At 38.1% G+C, this 26,683-nt stretch overlaps 1 protein-coding gene across 4 annotated transcripts in view; it reads left to right on the forward strand.

Annotated features, from left to right (window-relative positions):
* NR2C1 (nuclear receptor subfamily 2 group C member 1) overlaps window positions 1–26,683 on the forward strand; it is a 60,372-nt gene that overhangs the window by 14,210 nt on the left and 19,479 nt on the right. For 3 of the 4 annotated variants that reach the window (XR_004549615.1, XM_034062827.1, XM_005143119.4), the window contains exons 2-8: window positions 7,477–7,584; window positions 12,546–12,776; window positions 16,128–16,209; window positions 18,480–18,659; window positions 20,811–20,958; window positions 21,055–21,145; window positions 23,193–23,377. Coding sequence is in view for 3 of the 4 variants with exons in the window: in XM_034062827.1 (XP_033918718.1) it covers window positions 7,513–7,584; window positions 12,546–12,776; window positions 16,128–16,209; window positions 18,480–18,659; window positions 20,811–20,958; window positions 21,055–21,145; window positions 23,193–23,377 (989 nt within the window). In the remaining variant the exon portion in view is untranslated. The remainder of the gene's footprint in view (window positions 1–7,476; window positions 7,585–12,545; window positions 12,777–16,127; window positions 16,210–18,479; window positions 18,660–20,810; window positions 20,959–21,054; window positions 21,146–23,192; window positions 23,378–26,683) is intronic. The other variant, XM_034062828.1, reaches the window with a different exon arrangement.

A 26,683-nucleotide genomic window follows, 5' to 3' on the forward strand; every position in this document is an offset into this window, starting at 1 on the left:
TAACATGAACAAAAACAAAGCTTTGCTGCTGTCTGTGATGTTACAGATGTATCAATACTGGCAGCAGGCAGAGAAGTTGGAAACTCAGGCTGAGAAATAGGTTAGGGCTAGCCCTAATGGTGACAGAATTGTATTGAATATGGTAGTAATGAGTCTCTAACATAAAAAAGACCTTTCTTTATTGTTAAGTCTGTGGACAGTACTTGTGGAGGAGCCTTGGAGAAATCAGACCTCTTTATCTCTCACTTACTGAGTTTGTGACAATATTAGTGTGTTGACCTGCTAATTTAAAGTAATGGTGTGACAGAGAACATTAAAGAGAATAATTACAATATTGCAGTGCTATAGGTCTGATAGGGAAGATTTTTTTTAATTCTTCATGTCTGTGTCAATTTCTGTAAAAGTTGTGTGCCAGATTTTGCCTCCTGTGCAAGTTCAGTACTTGACTGCAGGCTTTTACTGGATGAACAATAAATTATGCTTTTCTTTTCACTGTACTGTATTGTTCATTTCCATGTGCTGCTGAGTTGGTGCAACACAGCTATAGCAGGAATAATTAGTATTCAGTATTCTTGTTGGAATATGCTAATTCTGCAGGCTGAAACACTAGGAGTTTTAGAAAAGCCTGAAATAAAGTAGCCATATGCTCTGTTGGTAAATATTACTAAACTTGAGAAGGTCATAGTCGTACTTTGTTATGGGAAGGATTGTAGACCTGGCTTTTCTGATGGGAAAATGGTATTGATGTAGTCTAGTTTCTTTCAAGAAAACAATGTAGAAAGTGCTAGACACAGTGATTGCAGAGTAGAAGATGTTACTGCTGTCTCAATATGCTTAGAGGAACATGTATTCTCCATAAAATCGATTTAAACGCTCAAGGCAAGCTTGCTTTCTTTTTCAGTAGGTCTTTAAACTAGACAGTGAATCATAGAATCATAGGTTAGGGTTGAAAGGACCTTAAGATCATCCAGTTCCACCCCCCGTTCCCCCCCCCCGCCATGGGCAGAAGTAAAACTTCAAGGTTAGCTAATAGTTTATTGTGTCTGAAAATATCTGCACAGTAGACTTACATGGAGGCAGTAAAAAGATTTTACTTCGAAGTAAGTCAAACTGCTTTCAAAATGTTGGGCATTTTTGTAATAGCAAGCAACTCTTGTTCTTCCTGTACCTGAGAAAACAGTACATTTTTGAGTTGTACAGTATTCCAGGTGGGAGAGGACATCAGAAGGTCTCTAGTCCAAAGCCCTACTCAAAGCATTAGTTCCAAGATCAGACTAGAATTTCGGCATTTTACTTACTTTCAATTTTTTGCAGCTTATCATGGGCACAATATTTCTGGCACATCAGATTGTCACAGAGCACTGAAATAACTGCAAAAAGTTTATCTGTCTTACCCCAAACTGTGTCTGTCTTACTAAATAGTTCTCTAATTTGCATTTAAGACATAAAACTATTTTTAATGAAGTAGTACTGATTTCTGGCACTGTGTGAAACAATGCAATATCTTGTTGCTGGTGTTTTATTTAAATGAAGAAAAAGTCTGATAAAATGCATCACCTGTATTGGAAATCTAGGCACTCTTTAGATAGTGATTGTGCTGCAGGTCACTGCATACAGAAGTGGGTCAGGCTTTTCAACATAAGTTTCAGTCTCCTATGCTCTATGTGTACGCTTGTCATCTTACGTCTTAACTAACAATGCAGCATGCTGGTGGGTGATTAAGAATGATCTGCCGTGCAGTATTTGTATAGTCTTTCCCTTCCACACATCAGTCAGGGTTTGATATACTGCTATGCACACTTCCAAGGCATCCAGTTCTTGTCCTGGTCAAGAGAGAGATCTCTTTCTAATTGTAAGAGCAGAGCGAACTTCAAAATGAGTTAACATTTAAGAGATAGTTGGGGTAGTAAATACTTCCTAGGAACACTAGCAAAGTTAGAGTGAAAACCAACTAGCTATACATATAGGTTTTCTACATATATAACTCCTTTCATTAACATTCTGACTTTTTGTATGCTTGCACAGAACCATTTTTCCTTACTAAATAAATAAATAAACATTTCATCCCATGTAGAAACTCCTTTATACTGACACCATTTATTCTTACATTAATACAGGAATATATGCATTGGTATTAAACACCTTTATAATGTTGCCTGCAATGAAGAGGCTGTATATAACCCAACTATACCGTATGTTTGAAACAAAGTACATTTACTACATATATCCTTTCATGTAAGAGTGTACTGGTTTTGTTCCTATAAGAAGTAGGTATTACACTGTTTTTAATAGTGCTTTTGTCAGGAAAATTCAGTGCTTATGGTGCTTCATAATTTGTATATGTTCCTTTTAAGTACTGCCTAGTGAGTATTTGTAAATCCATACTCAAACAAACAAGGCGTACAGCTGAGTACTTCATACTGCATTAATGCAGTGGTGTCTGTTAAATCTTGCAAAATTCTTCTTAATGCTGTAACTACAGTGTTGATACCAAAGCAGCTTCTTTTTTTTAAACATGGTATTTTCTGCCTTCAAAGTTGTGCTTCATAGTAATTACAAAATTGACCTTCAAGCACTCCAGTTGCTACTAAAAAATCAGCACTGCTTTAAATTAGATAGAAGCAGTGACATTTTTTTCTTTTAGCTTGAAATACGTCCCATTGGTTTCTTGTCTAGACATAGTCTTACTCCTCAAGTAATCTTAGTTCTTCTCAGGTTTGATTTCAAATAGCAAGGTGTGGAGGGGGAAGTATGGTTAATTCTGTTCTGTATAAATTCTTACAGATTTTAAAGTTGTAGCATTTTGTCATGGTCTAAACCCAGCTGGCAACCCAGAACCATGCAGCTGCTCGCTCAATCCCACCGCCCCCTCCCCCCGCCCCTGCTCCCAGAGGGATGGGGAGGAGAATCGAAAGAATGTAACTCCCACAGGTTGAGATAAGAACAGTCCAGTAACTAAGGTGTAACACAAACCACTGCTGCTACCACCAATAATAATAATGGTAAGAGAAATAACAAGGCAAGAGAACACAACCGCTCACCACCCACTGACCAACACCCAGCCTGACCGTGCAGTGATCTAACCCTTCCGGGTAATTGCCACCAGTTTCTATCCTGGGCATGATGTGCTGTGGTATGGAATACCTCTTTGGTTAGTTTGGGTCAGGTGTCCTTCTCTGCTTCCTCCTGGCTTCCTCTCCTCCCTGGCAGAGCATGAGATTCAGAAAGTCCTTGGTCAGAGTAAACATTACTGAGCAGCAACTAAAAACATTGGGGTTATCAGTGTTGTTCCCAGGCTGAAAGTCAAAACCACAGCACCGCACCAGCTACTGAGAAGGAGAAAAATGACAGCTACTGCTGAACCCAGGATACATCTGAGTTTTGCTAAGACTGTATCAGAGGACATAAGTGATTTATGTGATATATGGTGTGATTTTCTTCTCTCATTTGTCCTCTTTGTAGGTGAGAATGGCATGTCTAGTATAGTTTTGTTTTGGTAATATAATTCCTTATGGAGGTCTAAATAGGGCTGTATTTCCTGATTTATTTATTTTAAATAACAAGCTAGTCAAAGCTAGCTAAAGTGTATGTTCCCTTCAGAAAAGAGGGTGGTTTAATGGTGGTGTTTATCCTCTGAGTGATTGTTTCTCAATTTCATGTGATTCCATGAGATACTGAACTGACTTAAGTATTTTTGTGCCAACAGAAGAGGGAAGGTCCTTTTTGTGTTTCTTACCTTATTTCATTTCCATGCCAAGAGCAAGCTAATCTGGCCGAAACAAGTGGAAGGCTTTTTCCTGGGTTAGTGTGTTGAGTAGGGTCTGAGAAGGCTCTGAGGAATACCAGAGCCATTGAAAAGGATATGGTTCATAGCCAGGGGAAGGCAGTGGAATTGATTGAGGGAGTGGAGGTGCAACACTACAGAGACCTGTTGGCTGTTTCTGTTCATGGGGAAACTTCAGCCTTATGGTTTTCATAGATACTGTTCTGTCAGCAGTGTAGATTAGGATTCGCCCTACAGCAAGATTTTACTGAGCCTGAGACCATCACATTTTATTTGGCAGCAGTGCAGGCAGCTTAAGCATTCCCCACCCCTTACTTAGCCACTTACTCTCATGCTCTGCTAGTGTTGCTCATGTAAGCTCTGTGTGTCATTGTGTGGTGGACAAAACTGGGTGGAGAAAAAAAATTACAGGATAGTGGAAGAAAATCTCCCTCCTAGTTGGGGTCAGTTCCCTTATCTAGTACAAGGTGCAGCCCAGCCTGCCTCTTGCTTAGAAGGACTGAAAAGCATCACCCAGGGCAGTGCAAGGTGGGACTCTGTAAACCAGAATTACTGTCAGAGGTGCGTGGTGTGCGTGAGTGCACTGCCTGAAGTGGAGTCAGCAAGGAAAGGGGGGGCCATCATGTAACAGCTTACATTCCTACCTACCTGTGAACTACTGGCTGTAATTGCTTGGTGGTGTTCCTACTTGATGTAAGCATTAAAATATTAGTTTAGGGCCTATGGAACTTCAGTAGTGTTTTTGCTAGCAGTTGTAATTCTCTTCGTTGTTGAAATGATTTTAATTGAATTCACAGGGAAAATTTACATGAGCAGAGCATGCAAGGAAGAAGAGAAGTGTTCCCATTCTGAGGAGAATGGAAAGTGCTTCTGTGTCTCATTGACATAATGGTCATAAATGTTCTTTGACATAGGTCTTGGTTTCTTCATAATATTAATTATTGTTTGTGAAACTTCAAAACACAAACTTATCACAAACAATTTTATGATGACGTTCACAAACATTTGGTTTTGTTAATTTAGGGCTTTACGGCATGAAAGCAGAACCTACTCGAGAGAATTTATAGCCTTGCCTGTATGGAGCATTGCACTGTGCTTCTCTTTAATTCTGCCAACTGCTAATCATCTTTTGCTGAGTGTGAGATAATTCACATTTCTATATCAAGATCACATTCCTTGATTCAGGTAGGGAAGTTGCCTGCCAAGAGCCTGCAGCAATCTTCTTCCTTTGAACTGTCATTGAATACCTTAAGTACCCAAAAGCAGTGTTTTGTTTCCACAGGATTTGCCAGTAACAGGCAAAAGCTATGCATTTATTGAAAGAGTCTGTAATACACATACAAAACACAATTTTTAGCAAATATTGTGATTGTTCTTATCAGGATTTTTTTTCAACTGCAATAAAAACTCCCTGTATTCTGTTGTCCTGTATAGAAGTAAAACTGTCAGGCTGGTATTTTGTGGTGTTGAAGAGCAGTTTTGCCTTACACAACATGTGGATCATAATATTTTAAGGGAGCAAACGTAAAACAGTCCTGCAATATGTAGCTGATTTTGCAAAGCAAAGATAAATTCGCACAAAACTCCAATTGCCTGTGAATCACTTTGTATATATGTCATATGAAAGGCTGATGCACAATTTTAATGCCTGAAAGTATCTTCCAAATTGTGATTTTTGCTGTATAATGAACACTTTTTTACCCTTTACTTAAGCAAAGAAGTGGATGGATTGTTTGAATATGGAAAGCATTCATGTTCATGAAAAATGGGGTATTTTTAGAAAGCAGTGTTTGAAGATAACTTGTGTTGACGCAGGAGTCACGGACAGCGCAGAGGTGATCAATGTGATCAAGTGATTGCCAAAGTTTGTTCAGATACAGGGCTCTTTTTATACCCTTACACCCTTAGGTTTCTTATGTAACAGCCTTGGATACTGAGCTCTAATTGGTTAGTCTAGAGGTTACAACCGTTTACAAAGCTCATGTTTATAACTTGTTATAATTGCAATTAAATACCTTACTCTAAAAATACAGTGGGAAACTATAACCTTGGCAGAGATCATTCTCTGCACGTTTTCAGTGGAAAATTACAGAGGCCTAACAAGACAATTGACCTTGCTTATGCCTGCCATTACTTTACAGTAACAAGGCTCAGGGTATCGGAATCACTCACTACGTGGCCTTGGCTCTTTAAGAATTCCCACAAGCTTGGGCAGTAGTTTGACAAGCATTGATGATGCTGGCAGCTTGAGTGATCCCTGCAACAGCTTAATCCCACTCTCGTTCTCTTTGATGTGTCTGCTTCCGATCATTGTGGAGATCGGGATTGAAGGTTTCAGCTGTGCTAAGAATAGCCTCTGTTTGTTTGTTTGCTGGGCTGCTTTTTCACTGAATGACTGACAACCAGGTTTACCTACCAAGCTGAAGGGACAGGAGCAAGTAGGTTGTAAGAGCTGAGACTGTCACCACAAGTAATGCTTTTTGGGGTGAAATGACAAAATCAGCTTTGACTGATGTGAGCTTCTACTTCTGCTGCAAGGGGAAGCCTTACCCACCACTTTTATCATACTCACCTCCACTTGCATGTTCTTGACTGCATTTTTCTGCTGGTACTAGCATTTACATGGTGGTATGGTTCCAAAATCAGGAAGCTGATCCAGAATGAACAGAAAAGCTCTCAACCTCTTATGGAACAGTACCCTCTTACTGTGATACAGAGAGATAATTTATAATAATTAGAAGGGGCAACAGATGGACAGGTGAAAAAGAGCATTTTTATGATGGTGTAAATATTGGAAATTATTATTAATACAAAACTGTGGGATGTTCTAGAGTTTTTGAACTGCTAAAAGCAGTTAATCGGGAATTTAGACAAAACTTTCAGTTTGTATCTATAAGCTCGGTGAAGATAAGGCTACCTTTGTAATACAAAAAGTTTGGCCTTTCTGATCAAGCCTCTGCAAACAGCAGCTGTATTTTCTAACTTCTATTGACAAATAATGTAATTATACCCCATTATACCTTTGGCTATAGCATGTGAAGAATTTTTGAAATATAATAGTTAAAACACTTCCACAAATAGAGTCTGAGAGTGCTCATGCAGAGATCTAAGTTTGGTTTAAGATACACAGCTTGCCAATATAATGAATTTCATTAATGTTCTCTTAACTTTCTTAACAGTTCCCCACTATAGAATTGTGTTGCTCTGATTTTGCTGTTTAATAGAAAAGCAGAACAGAAAAGGCCAAATTGCTATGTTTCTGCATCAGAAATTCTTTTGTTGCTTTGAATAAGCCATTAAGGTAGAAGTAATTAATTGTAAATGTGGCAGAGCTATGACAAAAGGTATTGTGTCTCATGAACATCAACAGTAATAAATATTAAATCTGATTGATTTACATGGACTTGTCAACAGTGAATTGTTTTACTTAATATGTTTCTAAATTTCAAATTGGAAGGTATTTCAAAATGGGTTTGAACAGTGAAATAAACAGAATTTTCAAACTAGCAACATTAAGCTGTTAAATTAGATTACAATCATTTGCATACTTTATACAGTAACAGTGTCAGAGTTTCCATAGCCTTGTGCAGAGTAATCAGAAGTTGGTGGAACCTGAAGGTTTCAACCATTAGTGTATCCATCCTTAAGGCAGTGTGTATGTTGTCAATCCATTCTGTTTGTTTCCTTTCTAGATTGCCCATTCCCAGGAAGCAGTTTCACAAACACTAATGGATGGGACACCACAACGAATACAGATTGTCCCTGCAGATTCAGGCCTCTCTTTACCACAACGTATACAGGTATGCTTCCTCTGATATATTTTAGAAGCAGATAGGAACTGTTTACAGGTTTCCACATACGGTTCTTTTTTCATTTGCATTATATTATTTGCTTTAATGTGGATACTCAGCCCTGGTGGCAGAGACCATTTTTACAGATGCAGGAATAAAACATCACTTCAGTGCCTCCACCACCTTTTTATTATTCTTTTATTCTAAGAATGTTAAGGTTACAAAAAATTACAGTCACTAAACAGAAAAATACTTTCCCTAATGCTGTAAAAACTACAGTGTATATATACTCAAAAATACATAAAATACATAAAGTATTTTGTAAAAGATGAACAATTTTTATATTGGGTAATTCAGCTGAGTTGTTGGAACTTTTCTACATTTTGGAACGGGGAGGGAGAGAAATACTGCATTGTATCATTGATACAAGTGATGAAAAAGTGCAAGGGAACCTAATGGTGTTAGGAACATACTGGTTTTTTGTTGTCCCAGCCAACGTTACATGTTCCAGTATGCTGATTCATAGCCTGGCCGGGTAATGATCTCCAATTCAAGCGAGGGTATGAAATTTTTGACAGTGTAGGTAGTTAAAACAACATAAATATGTGTGTATGGAGATTAGGAGGATTTGGGGAATTGAATTTTGTATTTTTATCCCTTGAAAGTCAATGCAAGTCCTTGCAAGCATTTTATTTTTAAATTTCATCCTAAAGTATCAACTGCAAAATAAAATTTAAAAAGTATTCTTAGATACCTCTTATTGCATATAAAACCACTCATTTCATCAGGGACTATAGTAATAGGACAAGGAGTAATAGTGTTAAACTTAAGCAGAAGAAGTTTAGATTGGATATAAGGAAGAAGTTCTTTACTGTTAGGGTGGTGAGGCACTGGAATGGGTTGCCCAGGGAAGTTGTAAATGCGCCATCCCTGGCAGTGTTCAAGGCCAGGTTGGACAGAGTCTTGGGTGTCATAGTCTAGTGTGAGGCATCCCTGCCCATGGCAGGGGGATTGGAACCAGATGATCTTAAGATCCTTTCCAACCTGAAGCATTCTGTGGTTTAAAGTGAGCCAGCTGGTAGTATAATCTTGGCTGCTTTTATTTTTGGTGGCTTCACTCTTCAGCGTTTTCCACTGGTTTTTTTTTCTTCTTTTCAGTGCAATGCATTCAAGTTTTCAACCTTTCAAAACTCTTCACAACTGCCCTCATACATGATGTACCTGTGCTGTAGTCGTTGTACTGATCCTATCTATCCATCCAGTAAATCTTTATTCTTTCAGCTATCTCTGCTCCTCTTCTATGTTTGGTGTACAGCTGTACCTTTTGCTAACTAATTTATGTTAATCAACTGACCACCATCTTTATATGCTTGGTTTTCATTGTCAGTACCTGTATGCTATAATGACCCTGTGGTGCAAGGCCATTTAATGAAATTTCAGCATCAGGGTCTGAGTGTGGGACGACAACATAAAAACCCCATGAGCCTTTGTTGGTGAACAGCAGGACAGTTTTGTTGGTTCAAAGCCAGTGGAAGACTTCTAACCCTTCTGTGACAGCTTTTTGTGCAGGGAGAATTACTTTGGTTAAGCACTGTAGTTACTGCAAATATGATGGACACAAGGAATTGTATTTCTAGGGACAGGAACCTTTATATAGTTTTTAATTGTCTCATGTAGCTGGAATATCACTTGTTTCTAACCCAGCTGTTTGTCCCTTGTCTATTTTCACCATGCTCAGTTTTTGCTTCAAAATGGGTAGTAAGTACTTTGGGACTGTGGTTGTCTCTTAATATATGTGGAACAGCACTCAGTCAAATGGCAGCCTTCCTGTAACAGGCAGCTGCAAATATGTCACCAATATCCATTATAATAAAGTAGATACAAGATAGAACTTACTAGTGAAAACTTTCCTCAAAGCACAACTTCCATAAAGAGTAGTTTGTAGGCTTGTGTACAAATATATTTCAGTGAAATGTTCATAATAAATATTAAATTGATTAATTTTGAGTTTATATGTTCATTCAATATTTTTTCCTTTATTTTATTCCTGTTTTATCATTTATCATTATAATTTATCATTATCATACTGTTTTAATAATTTCTTACATAAATGATTATCTGAAATCTTGAAATACAGAATCCTCAGTAAAATGTTTTAATGTGTTCCATTTGTCAGCCATTATAGGAAATGTTAACATTTCTCTAGGATAGAAGTTGAATGTCACATTTGTTGTTAAGCAGACATTCCTGCCCAAAACTGGCTCTATCATCAGCAGGTGAATTAGTTCTCTGTGCTCAGACACTTTCTTTTTTTTAACACAGAGTTTTTGAGGTATTTAATTTATTGAATCATGTTCAGATGGAAGTCAAGACTTGTTAATGGACAAGGCTTAAAGCAGTAAAGCAGAATACTATCTTCCAGCACGAGCTACTGGGAAGGAGAAAAATAACTGTCACAGCTGAAGTCAGGACAGATGCTTATATGAAATACATGGGGAGAAGTAAATTTTTAAGGAGACAGTCCTGCATTATGATATTCCCATTTTATAACATTATCCCTTTAGCAATAGTGAGTGTCAGATTATTAAGAAACATAATGAGTTGTTCACTGAGCCCTGATGGATTCCCTCAAGGATAAATGGTTTTCTTTTTCCCTTTGATTATTTTTTTTTCTCTTATCTCAGCATTTAGGTATTGTAAGTTGTTATGCTTTGGTGAACTGTGCCACTTTTCAGAGTCCCATTGTGATGAAGCTGAGTTTTTGCTGGAAGGGGCCAGCTGCAGACAGATTGTGCTTAATTGTTTAAACTGGTCTCACTTATTCCTGTCAGTTGTCAAGTGCTTGGCACTTGTAAAAATCATTTATACAGTTTGAATAACTCTGTCCACATACTAACATAACACTATACCTACTATATCATGTAGTGAAAACTAACTGGGCATCCTCCTAGAGTTCCAGAAAGCCATTTGAAGAACTGGGACACTATTTGTTAAATAGGAGGTGCAGTGACTTGAGTGAAGTAGCAGCGGTTCTTCTACTCAATGTCCTGCTGTGTTTAGCTCCAAATACATGCTGGCTTTAAATTGTGGAGCTGGACTGTGTGTGGAAAAAAAGATAGTTTAGTATATATATGCAAAGAATAATTTGAAACTTAGTTCTAATTTGTAAATTTTGTATCTTCACTGTTTGGGGCGTGCTGGTTTTTGACGCAGTTTTATACTATATAAACGTAACTAGATGGAGTATATGCCTTTTTTGATATACACATAGTTGCACTTTTAAGTATTGCTAGGGAGACAGATTTTAGATACTAGTGTCTTTCAAAGATTAGGTTTGGAAATTCAAGAAATAACACAATATTCGGTATTTGGCTTTTGTACACATCTGCACCCTGTTAAGGATAACATCCACTGGAACTCTCCTAATCCACATAAAGTAAATGTGTTTGGGGAGAAGAAGGGAACATCAGTCGCTTTAAAAATAGCCAGAAGTAACACAGGAGAAATTGACTGCGAATGAAGTAAAACTGAATGGAAGAAGGAAGTTAAGCAAAGAAAGGAATTAAAAGAGCAAGGAAGTTTGCTTTCTAAATACAGAACCAACATAAAGGAATTGAAAGGAGAAATAAAGAACTGATCTAGTCATGGGGGTCCTGGACATGTGCATATCTGAAAAAAATGAATGGAAAACCCTCTGTTAATCATGTTGATAGCTATTGTTGGGGTTTTGCATTGTCCTCCCACCTTACACCCCAAATGTCATGATAATTTACGTTCTTCTAACTTTAGCACCTGGAATTCTGTCATCTTACCTACACTTTTCTCTTAAACAGGGTTTTAATTGTTTTGCAGAGAAAAAATTGAAATTTGATCCATTAAATTGTTAATAGCAAAAGGCCATCTGAAGGAAACGCATTCCTTTTGTATAGTTTGAAACTTGTCATTTCATCCACAATAAGGCCCATATAAATATTATGGATGGCAAGATGGATAAATGTTTGGTTATAGGTAAAAATAAAAAAAGCTATTTTATTGATCTGTAATTGAAAAAATAGGTTATAAAAACAGCCTTTGTAGGATGATTCTGCTTAGTCTCCAGAATAAACCAGCCAGTTTTCCATATAGGCGTTTTAATGGAGAAAGGCAGGAAGTGACTAAAAGTGAGATTTATAATGGAAGATATAACTAATCTTGATTATTTTCTCTGAGGATTATAATCTTCTGATAAAGTTGGCAAAAAAATGGAATCTAGTGGAGGATTATTTAATAATGTTTTGCTGTATTTGTGCTTGAAAATAGGTATAAAATAGAAAAAAAACTAGTCTGTTGGTCTGTTTCTGGTTATGAAATGTAACGTGAAAATAAGTTATTCCTTAGAAAGAAAAAGTGACAAGGAGAGAGATTCTGATTTACTTATTTTATTTAGGAATATATATGCAGAAAAAGAAGAGCCCTCAGAAATTAAGCCAAAAATGTACTTACAGATGCAACAACGTTATTGCTTTTCTTGCTATTTAATGCTTACTTTTGTCACTTGGAAGTCTACATTTCTGTTTTTAAGAAGTTTTTGTTAAGCAGGCAAACCTGGGAGGTGCTAAATACTTTATGTGGTGTGATGCAGTGAATTCAAGAGTTAAGATCTCTCACAACCTGATGGGTCCAGGGGCTGAGCTGCAGCTGTAGCTCGAATTCTGGATGCTGGATTCGTCAAGGCTTTCAGTAGTATTGTAAAAGCATGGTCCAGGTGTAAAACTCGAGTCTGAGCTCAGATTTTGACTTCAGATACCCTTGATTGTAATGTGTTTCCAGTATAGTGAAAATCTAAGGTTTCACCTGAGTTTACTTCACTCTTGCATGACAGAGGAGAAGACAATCCTGCTTCACAGATGTTAAAGGCAAAATTCCTGTTTTCTTCAAGTGCCCAGGTGAACTTAAGTTACCATCACAATTTGAGATAAATGTATTATTAGATTGTCACAGATCAGCAGACGGGCCAGAAGATTCAGATTGTTACAGCACTTGATCAGAACACACCAGGCAAGCAGTTCATCTTAACAAATCATGATGGCTCTACCCCAAGCAAGGTGATCCTTGCCAGACAAGATTCCACTCCAAGAAAAGTTATCCTGGCAACTCCAGATGCTGCAGGTGTCAACCAACTGTTTCTTGCATCCCCTGATATATCTGCACAACACATCCAGGTAGATAATCCACTTTATTTCATCATTTTGGTTCAAATGGGATGAGAAGAGATGGTTTATTTCCAAATATGTCTGTCTGGGTTCTCCTTTTTCTTTTCTTTTTTTTTTAGTGGTGTACTTCACTTTGCACAAGGCTTCAGTGTGGATAGTTAGAAATTATGAAGAAAAGTGATTTATTTTCTTTTTGCAAATTTATTGCTTTAAAAATTTATACCCTGGCTCATGACATTGGAAAGAGTACTGTTATTTTTACTGTGACTTCCAGCTCCTGCCATACCAGCAGTCCTTTATTTCTGCTTCATTGACTCTCCATCTGTTTTCATGTATTGTTGTAAAACATACTCTTTTTTTCTCCATTATCACTTAACATTCCACTTGTTTTCCTTTCCATATGCTGTTGTAACTACTGTTCAGCTGTGTGGATTGTACTCCATGGTACTTTCTCAAAGAGGCTGTGTAGTAAGGAAGAACCTTTCTCAGTTGGGAGGGGAAAATAACACTAAAGATTTAGGGTTTACTAATGTGAGTTCTCCATAAGCTTCATAAGCTGGTCCCCAGTGCACCTGACTCGCATGCACATTCTATGTGTTGCTTACTTAGTCCTCGCCTCCATCTTCCATACGAATATGCAGAGACAGCTTGGGAGATTTGAGCTTCTTCAGCACAGTGTGAGATGTCCCTGCCCATGGCAGGGGGGTTGGGACTAGATAATCTTAAGGTCCTTTCCAACCCTAACCATTCTGTGACTCTATGATTGTATGCATGAAGTAGGAGGTTACTGCACTCCAGCTAAAGAACAGCTACTGCATATTGTTTACCCATGTACATTTATGCTGTTGTTAAAATATGTCAGTGTGGTAGGCCAGGCAACGTTAGGATAGCTACAGTCCACTTAAACCACTATCTCAGACTTAAATGATGGCCAGAAACAGTTGCCTAAGGAAAAAATACTGAAAACTGGACAAGTACATGGTTCTTCTTCTGAACATACCCTTTAATTTCCATTAACCAATGATGTAGAACAACCTCCTGGTTTGGAAATTACAGTGAGACCATCATATTTGATGGCTGCCAATAAAGTTTAACAACATTTTTGTTATTTATATAGACCGTATGTGTTTTGGTCTATGTAATATCCTACAGTATAATTGTATGCTATGCAAACAATACTATAACAATACTATAGCTGATCTTCTGAGAGAAGTATTCAGTTAGGTGTCTCTTGCACTGTAAGAGACAGCTCTAAAGGATCATATTATATCATCTACCAAGTAATCTCTTCAACTGAAGACCCCACACCTATTCAGTTTGTGCTCTTCTGAGAGCCAGTCCATTAAGCAACCCACATGTTGCTTAAGCTTAACACATCTATGTATTACATATTACGTTATTTTGTATTTTAAACTTGAAGATCTTTTCAAATGGACATCCAAGATACCTGCTGCAGAGAACTGGAGTGTTAAGAATAGGGCAGCAGTAGCAAAATCCAGTCCCATTGAGAGGCATTTAGGCATTTTTAGTACTATTTTACACTTTGTATTAATAAAAGTGTAAACCAGGCAAAATTCAAGAATGGAGGAAGTCTGGACTAAAACTGGAAAGCTGTGGTTCTGGTTGTACATTTTGGGCAAAATAGGTTGGTTTGAGAGGCATCACGGTATCCTGTCTCTTCAGTTAGATTGCTCTATTGTCAGCTAATATGTATGGGTAGAGATTTCTTTTTTTCCACTTTTTTCTACTATTTTGTGAAATACAGATTACCATTTATTTGTTGTTCAACTGCATCCTCATTGGGATCTCTCACATTTTCTCCCCTAAATGAACTTTTCATTTATAATTTCACCTTTGTTGTTGCTCTGTAGCCTTCACTTGAAATGGCCATTTATTTGTTCTGAAAAAAACCCTCTCATTTATTGCATCCTAACTTTACATCGACTCATTTGACAAGGTCCTTTCTCCCATCATCTGCTTTACCTTCAGTGGTTCTTCTTCATCTGAATAACCAATTCTTATTCTTCGTGTTCAAGGTTATTTGATGAGTTCTCAGAGTCTGGGATTTTTATCTCATCATGGGTCCAACTCTGTAGCCCATCCTTACATGGGATGTTCCATTTCAGTACAGATTTCATTTATGGAAGGACTTAGAATTTGTTTATGTATATTTTATTTAACGTAATGAAAATACATAATGTTAATAATGGCAATAAGAAAGGAATGAAAGGTTAATATTCTTATAACTCATTGATACTGTTTTTCTTGAAAAGATGCTATATAAAAGCAAACTAAATAGACGAATCTCTGAGACAGTATTGTTAACAAATGCTAACTAGAAAGAAGTATGCTTTGTGTAATATTCCATTATATATCACCTGTACTATCTTCCAAACATCCTTAAAAAATTCTCTCTCATAAGGTAGGGTCTTTTCTCTTTTGGCAAGTTACCTTTCTTGTCATCAGAGGTCCTGGTTTGAATATGCAAAGCAGGGATGATAGAAACTGACTTCTCATTAAGACATAGCAGAAGTTAGAAAGTCTTCAAACTTCTGAACTATCATCTCATTTTAATGGCAAAATTAATTTTTCCTTTCCTGCTTTACATAATTGTCAAGATGATTTTTGTTTGTTACTCATTATATGTGTGTTCCTTTTTCAAACTGAATTTCTGATGTGCTTTATGTTGCAGTGGGATAGGGTTTTTAAAGATAAAATGGAAGGCTATAGTGCCTCCCCCCTGTAGTGCTGGGGCTCTAATATTATATGCTTAATGAAGCTTCATCGGTACCAGAGATAAATGAATGAGATATGAGAACTGTAATATCGTCAAACTGTTAGTGAAAGCCTAACTATAGACCACTTGACAGTTAATGGTAGTGTCCAGAGTATGTTTTCTATAGATCCACCATTTACGTGTATTATAAAAAAAGGAGTTGATAAACCTGAATGTAGATAGCAGAGCCTTTACAAGGGAATTCTTTTGTTCCATCTGTGTAGTTCTTCAGTCTTCTTTGTACAATGTACAAGTCATTAGGATATAAATAGAAAATTGAACAAAAGGTAAGAGTGCGCAGATGCTGAATGTTTTTCAGAATGTTTTTGCAGGGGTAATATTTAGACAAATGAAATCTTGAAATCTGAAGTATTGCAAGTAAACCTCTTGTTCCATCCTGAAAAGGAGCACAGTGGCATGGCAGGTTGCTCCTTTCTGTCCATGAAGACTGTAAAATGTAGTCAGGAAAGTGTTACACTTTTTACATTTGGTCCCCTGTCTTAGAGCAGAACCAGTAGCATGAGATATATTCTAATCTTTCTCGATGGTAAGAAAAAATTAAATACTTCCACACTTTTTTCCAGATTTTAACAGACAACTCCCACAGTGAACAGGGCCTAAATAAAGTGTTTGATCTGTGTGTTGTATGTGGAGACAAGGCATCAGGTATTTACGTTTTCTTTCCTTTTTTGTTTTTTATTTTAATGTGGTACAGTTTTCTAAAAGCAATCTAGAATTCCTCTGAAGCTGTGTAACGGTTTGCATACATTTATCTCCCTGTGTGTACAAGCAGAAAGGATGCACTATTCCTTCAGTGAAGAATTGCACTGAAGAGGGCTCTGGTGTCCATGGGTGGGATGAATCATTCCTTTACATCATGAATGTAATGTTTTATGCCAGATAATCTAAGCTTTTTTTTTATTATTTAGGCTGGTGAATTTTATTTTCTATGATAGAAATTTGGCTGATAAAATTACTTAAGCGGCAATGTTGAGAGATTTTTCTTCCTTAAAATAAGTTCATGCAGTGAACTTTGTTACTGTTGACAGGTGCTCTTAAAATCTATGAGAAACCTGTTCACTATTTTAAATACGGAACCAGTAGGCAAAGAAGACTTTGCAATTATAAGAAAACGGAAAGCTGCTATGAGATTTTTTCAGGACAGTTGGTTATTTGAAGAACCATGATTAAAATTGTAAAAAGGCATTTTAATTCCAGTAAAAAAAATAAGCTTAAGAATGGTATATTCATATGTTGCCAAAGTAGAGTGCAAAGGTAAGAAAAGTGTTTTATGCACTGCATTCTGTGTAATGATACTATGAGACTGAAAAGAAATAGAGTGGGAGCGCTGGAGAACTGTCTCCCACATTTCCTTTACATGTGCGCCTGCCATCAGGTGTTCCAGATCTGTCCAAGTTGGAATTACCTAGGGAATGTCTTTTTTATTAAAAGAAATAGAAGGGGCTGTTCCTCAACATGGTCTACCCTAAGGCTTTTTTTCCTTTGCACTTTCTTTGTTGCAGAAGATAATGGGGTCTAAGAGAGATAAGACATTTAACTTTGCTCTTTACTTACTTAGCTAAAACTAGTCTAAGTAGGGAAACGGTTGTTATGTTCGAAGATTCGTGTGGTTTATCAGTGAAGTCTCTATGATGGATCTCCAGTAATATCAAAATAGGACAAGTGCAGTTAAATGCTGCTTTTGGGAAGAGATGGGAATAAAGTGTATAGAGATGAGGGGTCAGAGGGAAGAAGTTCTTAATGTTGTCTATCATCATGAGAAGTGGTAGGATGGGAAGTGAACTTCCTAGACAGTAAAGCCAATTAAGATTTTCCTACTGCAGCAAAGTCTAGAATTCAAGATGCTCTATAAAATTCCCATCCTAACAATGTGTTAATATAATTGTGATAAAGGAGTCTAGAAAACCTATTAAGAGTTCTAGAAGCTTCAGGCAGGTGAGACTGATGTACCTAAAAAAAGGTTGTGAGGAGCGAGGAAAGAATCTAAAGATATATTTTCCCTTAAATGAGTTTGTATTTGATATTTATTTGTCATGTGCCTTACTTAGTTCCAACAGCAGCCATAATGTCTCTGCAGTGTATATTTTGGGTGCTTGTAAGGGATCTTCAGGTTTAGAAGACTTTTTCCTCAGGATCATTGTATTAAAATTGTTGGAATTGCCAAGCATGCCTTAGTCAAAACCAGTGCTTTTTGGTAATACTTGTATTTTGTGCTCTAGCAGAGTGAAAATGATTTGCTGCTGAAAATATTTTTTTAAACTTGACTTTTTTCTGCAGTGTATCCTACAATTTTTATATGTTAGTATTGAGTATTGGAAAATCCACAGAAGAACTGATTAAAAACAAATTATCTAGCTATTTCAGATACTACTTTCATTGGAGTTTTACTGAAAGAACTAAAGATGTACCATTCTCCTGTTAGGAAAATGAAAGAGGGGCTTTGAATTGATTACCTGCTGTCAAATGCTGTTTGCACTTTCCATGGTTCCACTAGATTTAATGCATACAATTTTGATAGCTGAATTTGTAATAAGCAGTAACAGGGCTTGGCTGCAGGGTCATATAAAAAGAAATTGCTAAAGAATGTATAAATTAACAGTTTCTTCTGTGTTCTTGCTATCCAGTTTTCTTACCTCGTTTAATGCTGCTGTCAACACATTCAGCAAGAATGTAATAAGCAACTTGTCTATTTGTGAAATCTGTCCTGTTTAAGTGTGCTGAACTAGAACAATGGTTCACTTTTTAATGTAATCTTACAGCCATGATATACTTTAAAATCTGTAATCCATGGGGAGAAAAAGTGATATTTTTTCTGCATAAAAGAGCAAATACTTCTGTTTTAATAAATACAAACTGAACAAAATTAATATTACAGTATAAAATTAACGTCGTGATTTACGTTGTTCTGTAACCAGGGCGTCACTATGGAGCAGTAACTTGTGAGGGATGCAAGGGGTTCTTTAAAAGGAGCATACGGAAGAATTTAGTTTATTCATGCCGAGGAGCAAAAAATTGTGTCATTAACAAACGCCACCGGAATCGCTGTCAGTACTGTAGGCTGCAGAGATGCATCGCGTTTGGGATGAAACAAGACTGTAAGTGTGGATAAGTGTAAATTATTTTAGCTGGCAGCTACGTTAAAGTTTGTGCTGTATTAATGTAAGTTGTTGTCTTGTCCTTCTTGTCACCTTTTCCACAACTGAGATTACTGGCAATTGCTGTTAACTTTTAGCAAAGCTCTGCAGAGACAGTTGCTCACAAGGCAGAGATCCATAGTGATCCAGAGTTCACTTCCTACTGATTCCTTTAGATTTCCTTTTTAGATTTCCATACATTGGATATAGTGATACTGCAATACCACAGCAAAATCGCAATGCTAAATACCCAGAAAATCAAGCAATTCACAAATTGTTTGAATAGTACCATACTGTTGATAAACAGACAGTATTAGTCTTGTGCTCTGCTGTATGTCATCCAGCTCATTTTGGCTGACCCTCTTGAACCTCTGTGGGCATCCTCTCCTTACAGCCCTGCTTCTGTCAGCAGAAACCAGGAAAAATTTTCCAGTACAGAGGAAATGAATTCAGAAAAGAAGGAAAAGGTGGAACAGTGAAAATGGGTGTTTGCCTTTTTACCCTCTAGTTCAGCTGGCAGTATTTTGCCTCTCCGCAGAAGACTTTTCAAGCAGAACAGAATCCTGGGGTTGGGGATGAGAAGGCAGGAAAAGGATCTCTGGGTCGTGGGGGAATACCAAGCGGGGGAGAGGATTGTTTGGAATAAGAAGTCTCATTTGTCAGTGGAGTGGGGAGAGGAAGGAAAACTCAGCACCACCTTGTACTGTAGGTCCCTCAGTGGAGTTATTTGTCCCTTGAAGTCTTGGCCCATTGTCAGAAGCTCAGATCCAGCTAGAGAGCACAGGGGTAGCAAAGGTAAATAAAACTTTGGCCTGCAGCTCCCAGCCTTTCAAAGCATGTTAGTGGATTACAGGCTAGCTTTAATGGTATGGTCAATACTTGATGATGTTATGACATTTGGGTTCATGATACTTAGCAATGTAAAAATTCAGTTAGCATCACAGTCTACTACTAACTTGAAAGCTTTTAAATTTTTCTCTTCCATTGCACATTTTCTAAATCTACATAATTGAAGAAAATAAGTCAGTTTTTTTTCCTATTTGCCTTTGTGTTTTAAAATAATGAGCATTCGGGATTCTCTTTATAGGCTCAAATAGCTTCTATGTGCAGTATAATATTAAAGAGGTTGTGATAGCCAGTAGCCAGTGCTTATCAGGCTGGTGAACGGTGCATACTTTAAACTACATATAGGTCTGGTTTGTAACACTCTTTCAGGATCTTATTGCAATCTATAGAGTAACTTGCACCACTTTAAAAATGTGGAAGAACAACTTACTGCATATTTTTAAAAGAACGGTAGTGTGTAAATACCTTTTATAAATTTAAGTTTTGCAGTAATAATGCTGTTAAGTTATTTTGCCAGAAATTAGGTTTTCCTTTTAGACTGTTAAACTGTTAAGGTTTTCCTATTTTTAGCTTTATTCTGTACACCTAGAGAGTTCCCCATGATGTGTAATACTGTAAGTTTCATTTTGATGTTCTCTAATCCATTCAAAGCAGGGTGTTGTATCTGTAGACTAAAGCCCAGATTAATTCCACCTAGTTTCACTGAGCAAACTGAAAATCTGCTGCATCTCTGAAGTCAGTGATCATGGGTCAGGATGTCGCCCAGATGGTCTGAACTGAACTTTGACAATGTCCCTTTCCTTCTGTACTGTCCAAAGTCCTAACTTGAGAAGCGTCTTTAAGTGCATCAAGTTATATGGGTTCAACTCAGACCCACAATCCATGGATAAATAGTGTCATGAATCCCCTAACAATGTGCTGAGACCTTGGGATAGTGAAATTGAGGGAAGGAAAAGCTGTAAGCCTCCACTTAAAATCCAAATTAAAAATAAGGTATAAAGGGATTTCTTGCTTTACTGGAACTTGAAAAATGTAGTGTCTGTATGTTTAGTCTCAGACTTTGACTACTATGTCACTTCATTAAGAACAAATCAATTTCAGGTTATATTTTTAGGTAAGTTGTTAGCTTATTGGTAATAGGATCTTTTTAAAGTTATTTTGAGAAGCATTATTAAAATTGCAGATTAAATACAGAGAGAAAAAGGGGATTATTTCTTAGTCTGTAATTTCGGATGTGACTTAGTAGATGCATCATTTTTTTATTAGCTGTGCAGTGTGAGAGGAAACCTATTGAAGTGTCAAGAGAAAAATCTTCAAACTGTGCAGCTTCCACAGAAAAGATCTACATTCGGAAAGATCTTCGTAGTCCATTAGCAGCAACTCCAACTTTTATAACAGACAATGAAACAGCAAGGTATGTACATTCTACTCAGAAGCAGCTTTCTTTCCTGAAAGAGGAAAAACTAACATGAAATGAAACAGAATTAAAATGTGTGCTGTTTTCTGTCAGATCAACAGGTCTGCTGGAATCAGGAATGTTGGTTAACATTCATCAGTCTGCAATAAAAACTGAGCCTACTGTAATGATGACTCCAGAAAAGGTATCTGATGATATGACTGTAGGATGTTCTGTTTTGTTATTGTAATGGATGGGAACCTAGCTTAGAGCTGATTCCCACTCATGACTGAGAGACACAACAAAGTCTGTTTTTGACTGAGTATTTGATAAAGTATATATATTTATGTTCATTGTGGCTGTTCATTGGAAACAGACAGGAAAACAGAAGGGTGCAGGTGTTCTCTGACCTTCTTACTTGGCTGCACTGGGGTGCCTGGCCAGTGCTCTCAGTGTGGACAACAGTGAGATCATGAGAAACTGCATGGCCCCACAAGTAAACAGTTACAGATCTGGCATAAAGCTGGTTGTTTTTCTAAAGGTGGGACCCTCTTGTAGCTGAATCTGAAGCCTCACCTATGGGTGGACACACCACATAGGAATTTTCCCAATTATCTGGAACTCCTGGCATCAGCTACAACAGGGCTTCCCAGCTTGAAGCATGGGCCTGGATGATGATACAGTGGTAATTGGTGATGTATTTCTTCCTAATCTCTGTTCTCTCTATGCAGTAATGATTTGATGCATTGCTAATTTTCCTCTTTGCTATACATATATATGTATATATGATTTGCTTTATTGTGCTTGTTTACTATATATATATATAGATATATGCCTGATTCATGTTGGTATGCTTGTTTGCTTTAGTGTACTTTTTAATAAACTGTGTGTGTTATATGGCTACTGCGGGATCATTTTGTTGAGTACCCTGCTTGTTTGCAGAACAGTTGTGCTTCTGTTTTGTTAAATTCATTTTTAGAACACTCCTTTACAAGATTAGTCGTGTTGTAAATGCTTTCTCTTCTGAAGAATGCTTCTCGTATAGAATGCCTGATATAGAAGAACATACTGTCATATAGAATGTTCTCATCTAGAAGAATGTCTCCCATAGTAAAAATACTAAAAACTCTGCAAAGTAAATGCCTTCCTCCACCTTTTTAGAGAGCTTTAAAGGCTGCATTATTTTATTCTGTAATGGGAAGTTGTGACACTTGGATATTTCTTTTGTAGCAATAAAATGAGGTGTTTGCAAAATCTCACAGGGGATTATCTATCACAGTGCATTTCATAAATACTATTAGGTATTTTTTCTACAACTCACTAATTTTTTGTAAAGCTGATAAGAGTTATCTCAGGAATAATCTTACTTCCAAGCTGGTTTTCCTTTGTTTCCATTTTGTTACACTTACTGATCCCCTAAAGGCATGGAGTAACTTCCTTACACATGCACAGTAGGAAGCTTGTATTTTTCTAGCTGATATTAAATTATATTTTCCCGTGTTTTGCATCACTTGCTCTGTTTGCAAAGGGCCCCATCAAAAGTTGTTTACTCCATTTCACTTTTCTGGCTCTGTCAGTAGAATATGACAGTCCAAGCTAAATGACATGTAGCATGCTGATCATTATTTGTCATGACAAGTGCATGATTACTTGTCTGTAATCATGCACTTTTACTATATATATGTGTTTGTGGGGCATGGTGGGAGACATGTCTTCCTGCCTCTGAGCTGCTGCTCAGTACTGAATCACTTTGCTCCCTTGCAGTTAAATAAAGACATAAAACCCATAAAGGCTACAACAGAATTCTTTTTCTGCTTGCTTTTAAAGGTGACTTTTTATCTATTTCTTCTTTTCAAACATTCTTCTACCCTATTGCTACTGACTCATTTACACAAGGAAGGAAGATAAAAATATAATCTAGTGTGAACCCAGGACAGCTCTTATAGTCCATTGCCTGACTTTTGAGTGGAGATCATAACTTCTCATTCTGCATTTGCTTACCATTTGTAGCATTCTTTCTGAAAATACTAGACAGTTATTGCTTGTAAAAGTAAATGTCTAAATGTTTCATAATTCAGAAGTAGTGCAGTGTCTAATTGCTGCATTATGATCACCCATTAATTAAAGCAAATAATTTTCTTACAGGTCTCTTCACATGCTCAGTTCTTCATTTGTGTAGAAGTTAGATTCTTCTATTGCAAATTAACTGCTGCCAGTATGAGAGAATTCAACACTGTACTTTTTTCCCTTAGGTTGAAGCATGTCAGGGAGATCTAAGTACACTGGCAAACGTGGTGACTTCATTAGCAAATCTCAGTAAATGCAAAGACATGTCACAAAGTAGTACAGACCTATCTATGATTGAGAGCTTAAGTAACGGAGATGCATCATTATCTGAACTCAAGCAAGACGAACAAGCTAGTACTGATGTTTCAAGGTAAGGCATGTTACACTTGAAAAGAGTATTCTTTTTGAGAAGGTCTCTGTCAATTCAGACCATTAATTAAATCCTCACAATGCAGAAAAGTTATCTGCATTAAGAATAATAGTAATAGCAGCCTAAGCTCATATAGAACATAAATCTTGTAAGACTCTTCCACATGAAATCATAGTTAAATAATTTTTTTTACTCAAAATTAATTTCTGTGTGTTACAGCTGATTTTCTTACCTTTTGGTTGGCCTTAATGTGCATTAGATCTTGTACTACAGTCTTAGTACCTTTTATCATCCTGGAAAGCTAGTTTTTACAGGTCCCATCTGTATAATTAGTTTAATGCCTGTAATTGTTAATTGCCTTAAAAGCTTGAAAAACATTTTCTTTCTACACTGAATTCCCACCATAAATACAAACACATTCACTGAATGTCATAGAATCAGAGAACAGTTTGGGTTGGAAGGGTCTTGAAATATCATCATTCAATCCTGGCAGGGACACCTTCCACTAGACCAAGTTGCTCAAAGTCCCATCCAACCTGGCCTTGAACACTGACATGGATGAAGCAGACACAACTTCTCTTGGGCAACCTGTTCCAGTGTCACACCACCCTCAATAAAGAACTCCTTCCTAATACCTAACCTAAATCTACCGTCTGTGAGTTAAAGCCATTCCCTCTTGTCTTGTCACTACCTGCTTTTATGAAAAGTCCTCCAGATTACTCGTAGGGCCCCTTTAGGTTCTGAAAGGCTGCTGTAAGGTCTCCTGGAGCCTTTTCCAGGCTTAAGAAGTCCAACACTCTCAGGCTGTCTTCATAGGAGAGGTGCTTCAAACCTTTGGTCATATTTGTGGCCTCTAAACTTGGTCCAAGTAGTTCCAATATTTTTCAGACTACTGGTGTGCACTGGTTTTAACTGAGCCCCCAGTTTCTATCCTGGGCATGACGTGCTCTGTGGTATGGAATACCTCTTTGGTTAGTTTGGGTCAGGTGTTCTGTCTCTGTTTCCTCCTGGCTTCTCCTCCTCCCTGGCAGAGCATGGGGCTCAGAAAGTCCTTGGTCAGAGTAAACATTACTGAGCAACTAAAAACATCGGTGTTATCAGTGCTGTTCCCAGGCTGAAAGTCAAAAACACAGCACTGCACCAGCTACTGAGAAGGAGAAAAATGACTGCTACTGCTGAACCCAGGACACTCATACTGACTGAACCACTTAACATGGTTTTAGGAAACCTGATCTAGTTCAAGATGTCCTTGCTCATTACAGGGGGGTTGGACTAGATGACCTCTGAAAGTCCGTTCCAACCCAAACTGTTCTTATTCTGTGAAATAACAATATTTCCCCTATGGTTTCTACTGCTTTGTATATTAATGCAAGCAGGATGTGTTTTTTCTGTTCCTTTCTTTCTATGCTGCTTAAAAAGTCAATGTGACATTATTTGCTGTTGATTTGCCCTTCTGCTGTGTCATCCTAAGTGAAGAATATAAGAATATGGTGTTTAAATAGTATTGTTGTACGTGCTGATAAACTTCATTTCAATCGTACAGCTTTTCAAAAAGCTGTTCTAATCTTTTGTTTCGTTATTTCCTGGCACTTTCAGATACATGCATTTGCCAGCTTCAGTGTTTCTGTTCAGTTTTAAACATCTATAAAAAGGCATCCAGTTCTCTCAACCAGAGAGCTTGAAAGAGCTCTGACACAGCTTAATGTGTACCCTTGTCCAGTAGGCTACCTGACAGATTTACAGTGGGGAGAGTCATAGAATCATAGAATAGAATCATAGAATAGTTAGGATTGGAAAGGACCTCAAGATCATCTAGTTCCAACCCACCTTCCATGGGCAGGGACACCTCACACTATACCATATCACCCAAGGCTTCATCCAACCTGGTCTTGAACACCGCCAGAGATGGAGCATTCACTACTTCCCTGGGCAACCCATTCCAGTGCCTCACCACCCTCACAGTAAAGAATTTCTTCCTTATATCCAGTCTAAACCTCTGCTGTTTAAGTTTCAACCCGTTACCCCTTGTCCTATCACTACAGTCCCTAATGAATAGTCCCTCACCAGCATCCCTGTAGGCCCCCTTCAGATACTGGAAGGCTGCTATGAGGTCTCCATGCAGCCTTCTCTTCTCCAGGCTGAACAGCTCCAACTTTCTCAGCCTGTCTTCATATGGGAGGTGCTCCAGTCCCCTGATCATCCTCGTGGCCCTCCTCTGGACTTTTTCTAACAGTTCCATGTCCTTTTTATGTTGAGGACACCAGAACTGCACACAAAACTCTAGGTGAGATCTCACGAGAGCAGAGTAGAGGGGCAGGATCACCTCCTCCGACCTGCTGGTCACGCTCCTCTTGATGCAGCCCAGGATACGGTTGCTTTCTGGGCTGTGAGTGCACACTGCTGGCTCATGTTCATTTTCTCATTGACTAACACCCCCAAGTCCTTCTCTGCATGACTACCATGAATTTCCTTTTTGCCCAACCTGTAGCTGTGCCTGGGATTGCTCCCACCCAGGTGTAGGACCTTGCACTTGTCATGGTTAAACTTCATGAGGTTGGCATCAGCCCACCTCACAAGCGTGTCAGGGTCCCTCTGAATGGCATTCCTTCCCTCCAGCATATCAACAGAACCACACAGCTTGGTGTCATCAGCAAACTTGCTGAGGGCACACTCAATTCCATTGTCCATGTCAGTGACAAAGATATTAAACAAGACTGCTCCCAACACTGATCCCTGAGGGACACCACTCGTTACTGGTCTCCAGCTGGACACTGAACCGTTGACCACAACTCTTTGAGTGCGACCATCCAGCCAGTTCTTTATCCACCGAGTGGTCCATCTATCAAATTGATGACACTCCAATTTAGAGACAAGGATGTCATGTGGGACAGTGTCGAATGCTTTGCACAAGTCCAGGTAGATGACGTCAACTGCTCCACCCCTGTCCATCACTTCTGTAGCCCCGTCATAGAAGGCCACCAAATTGGTCAGGCAGGATTTTCCCCTAGTAAAGCCATGCTGGCTGTCACCAAGCACCTTGCTCTTTTTCATGTACCCTAGCATGCCTTCCAGGAGGATCTGCTCCCAGATCTTGTCAGGCAGAGAGGTGAGACTGACTGGTCTGTAATTCCCCAGGTCATCCATTTTCCCCTTCTTGAAAATGGGGGTTATATTTCCCTTTTTCCAGTCATCAGGAACTTCACCTGACTGCCATGGTTTTTCAAATATGATGGCCAGTGGCTTTGCAACTTCATTCGCCAGCTCCTTCAGGACCCGCGGATGGATTTCATCAGGTCCCATGGACTT

This window comes from Melopsittacus undulatus, chromosome 5 (genome assembly GCF_012275295.1).
Source record: "Melopsittacus undulatus isolate bMelUnd1 chromosome 5, bMelUnd1.mat.Z, whole genome shotgun sequence".
NCBI classification, from domain to species: Eukaryota; Metazoa; Chordata; class Aves; order Psittaciformes; family Psittaculidae; genus Melopsittacus; species Melopsittacus undulatus.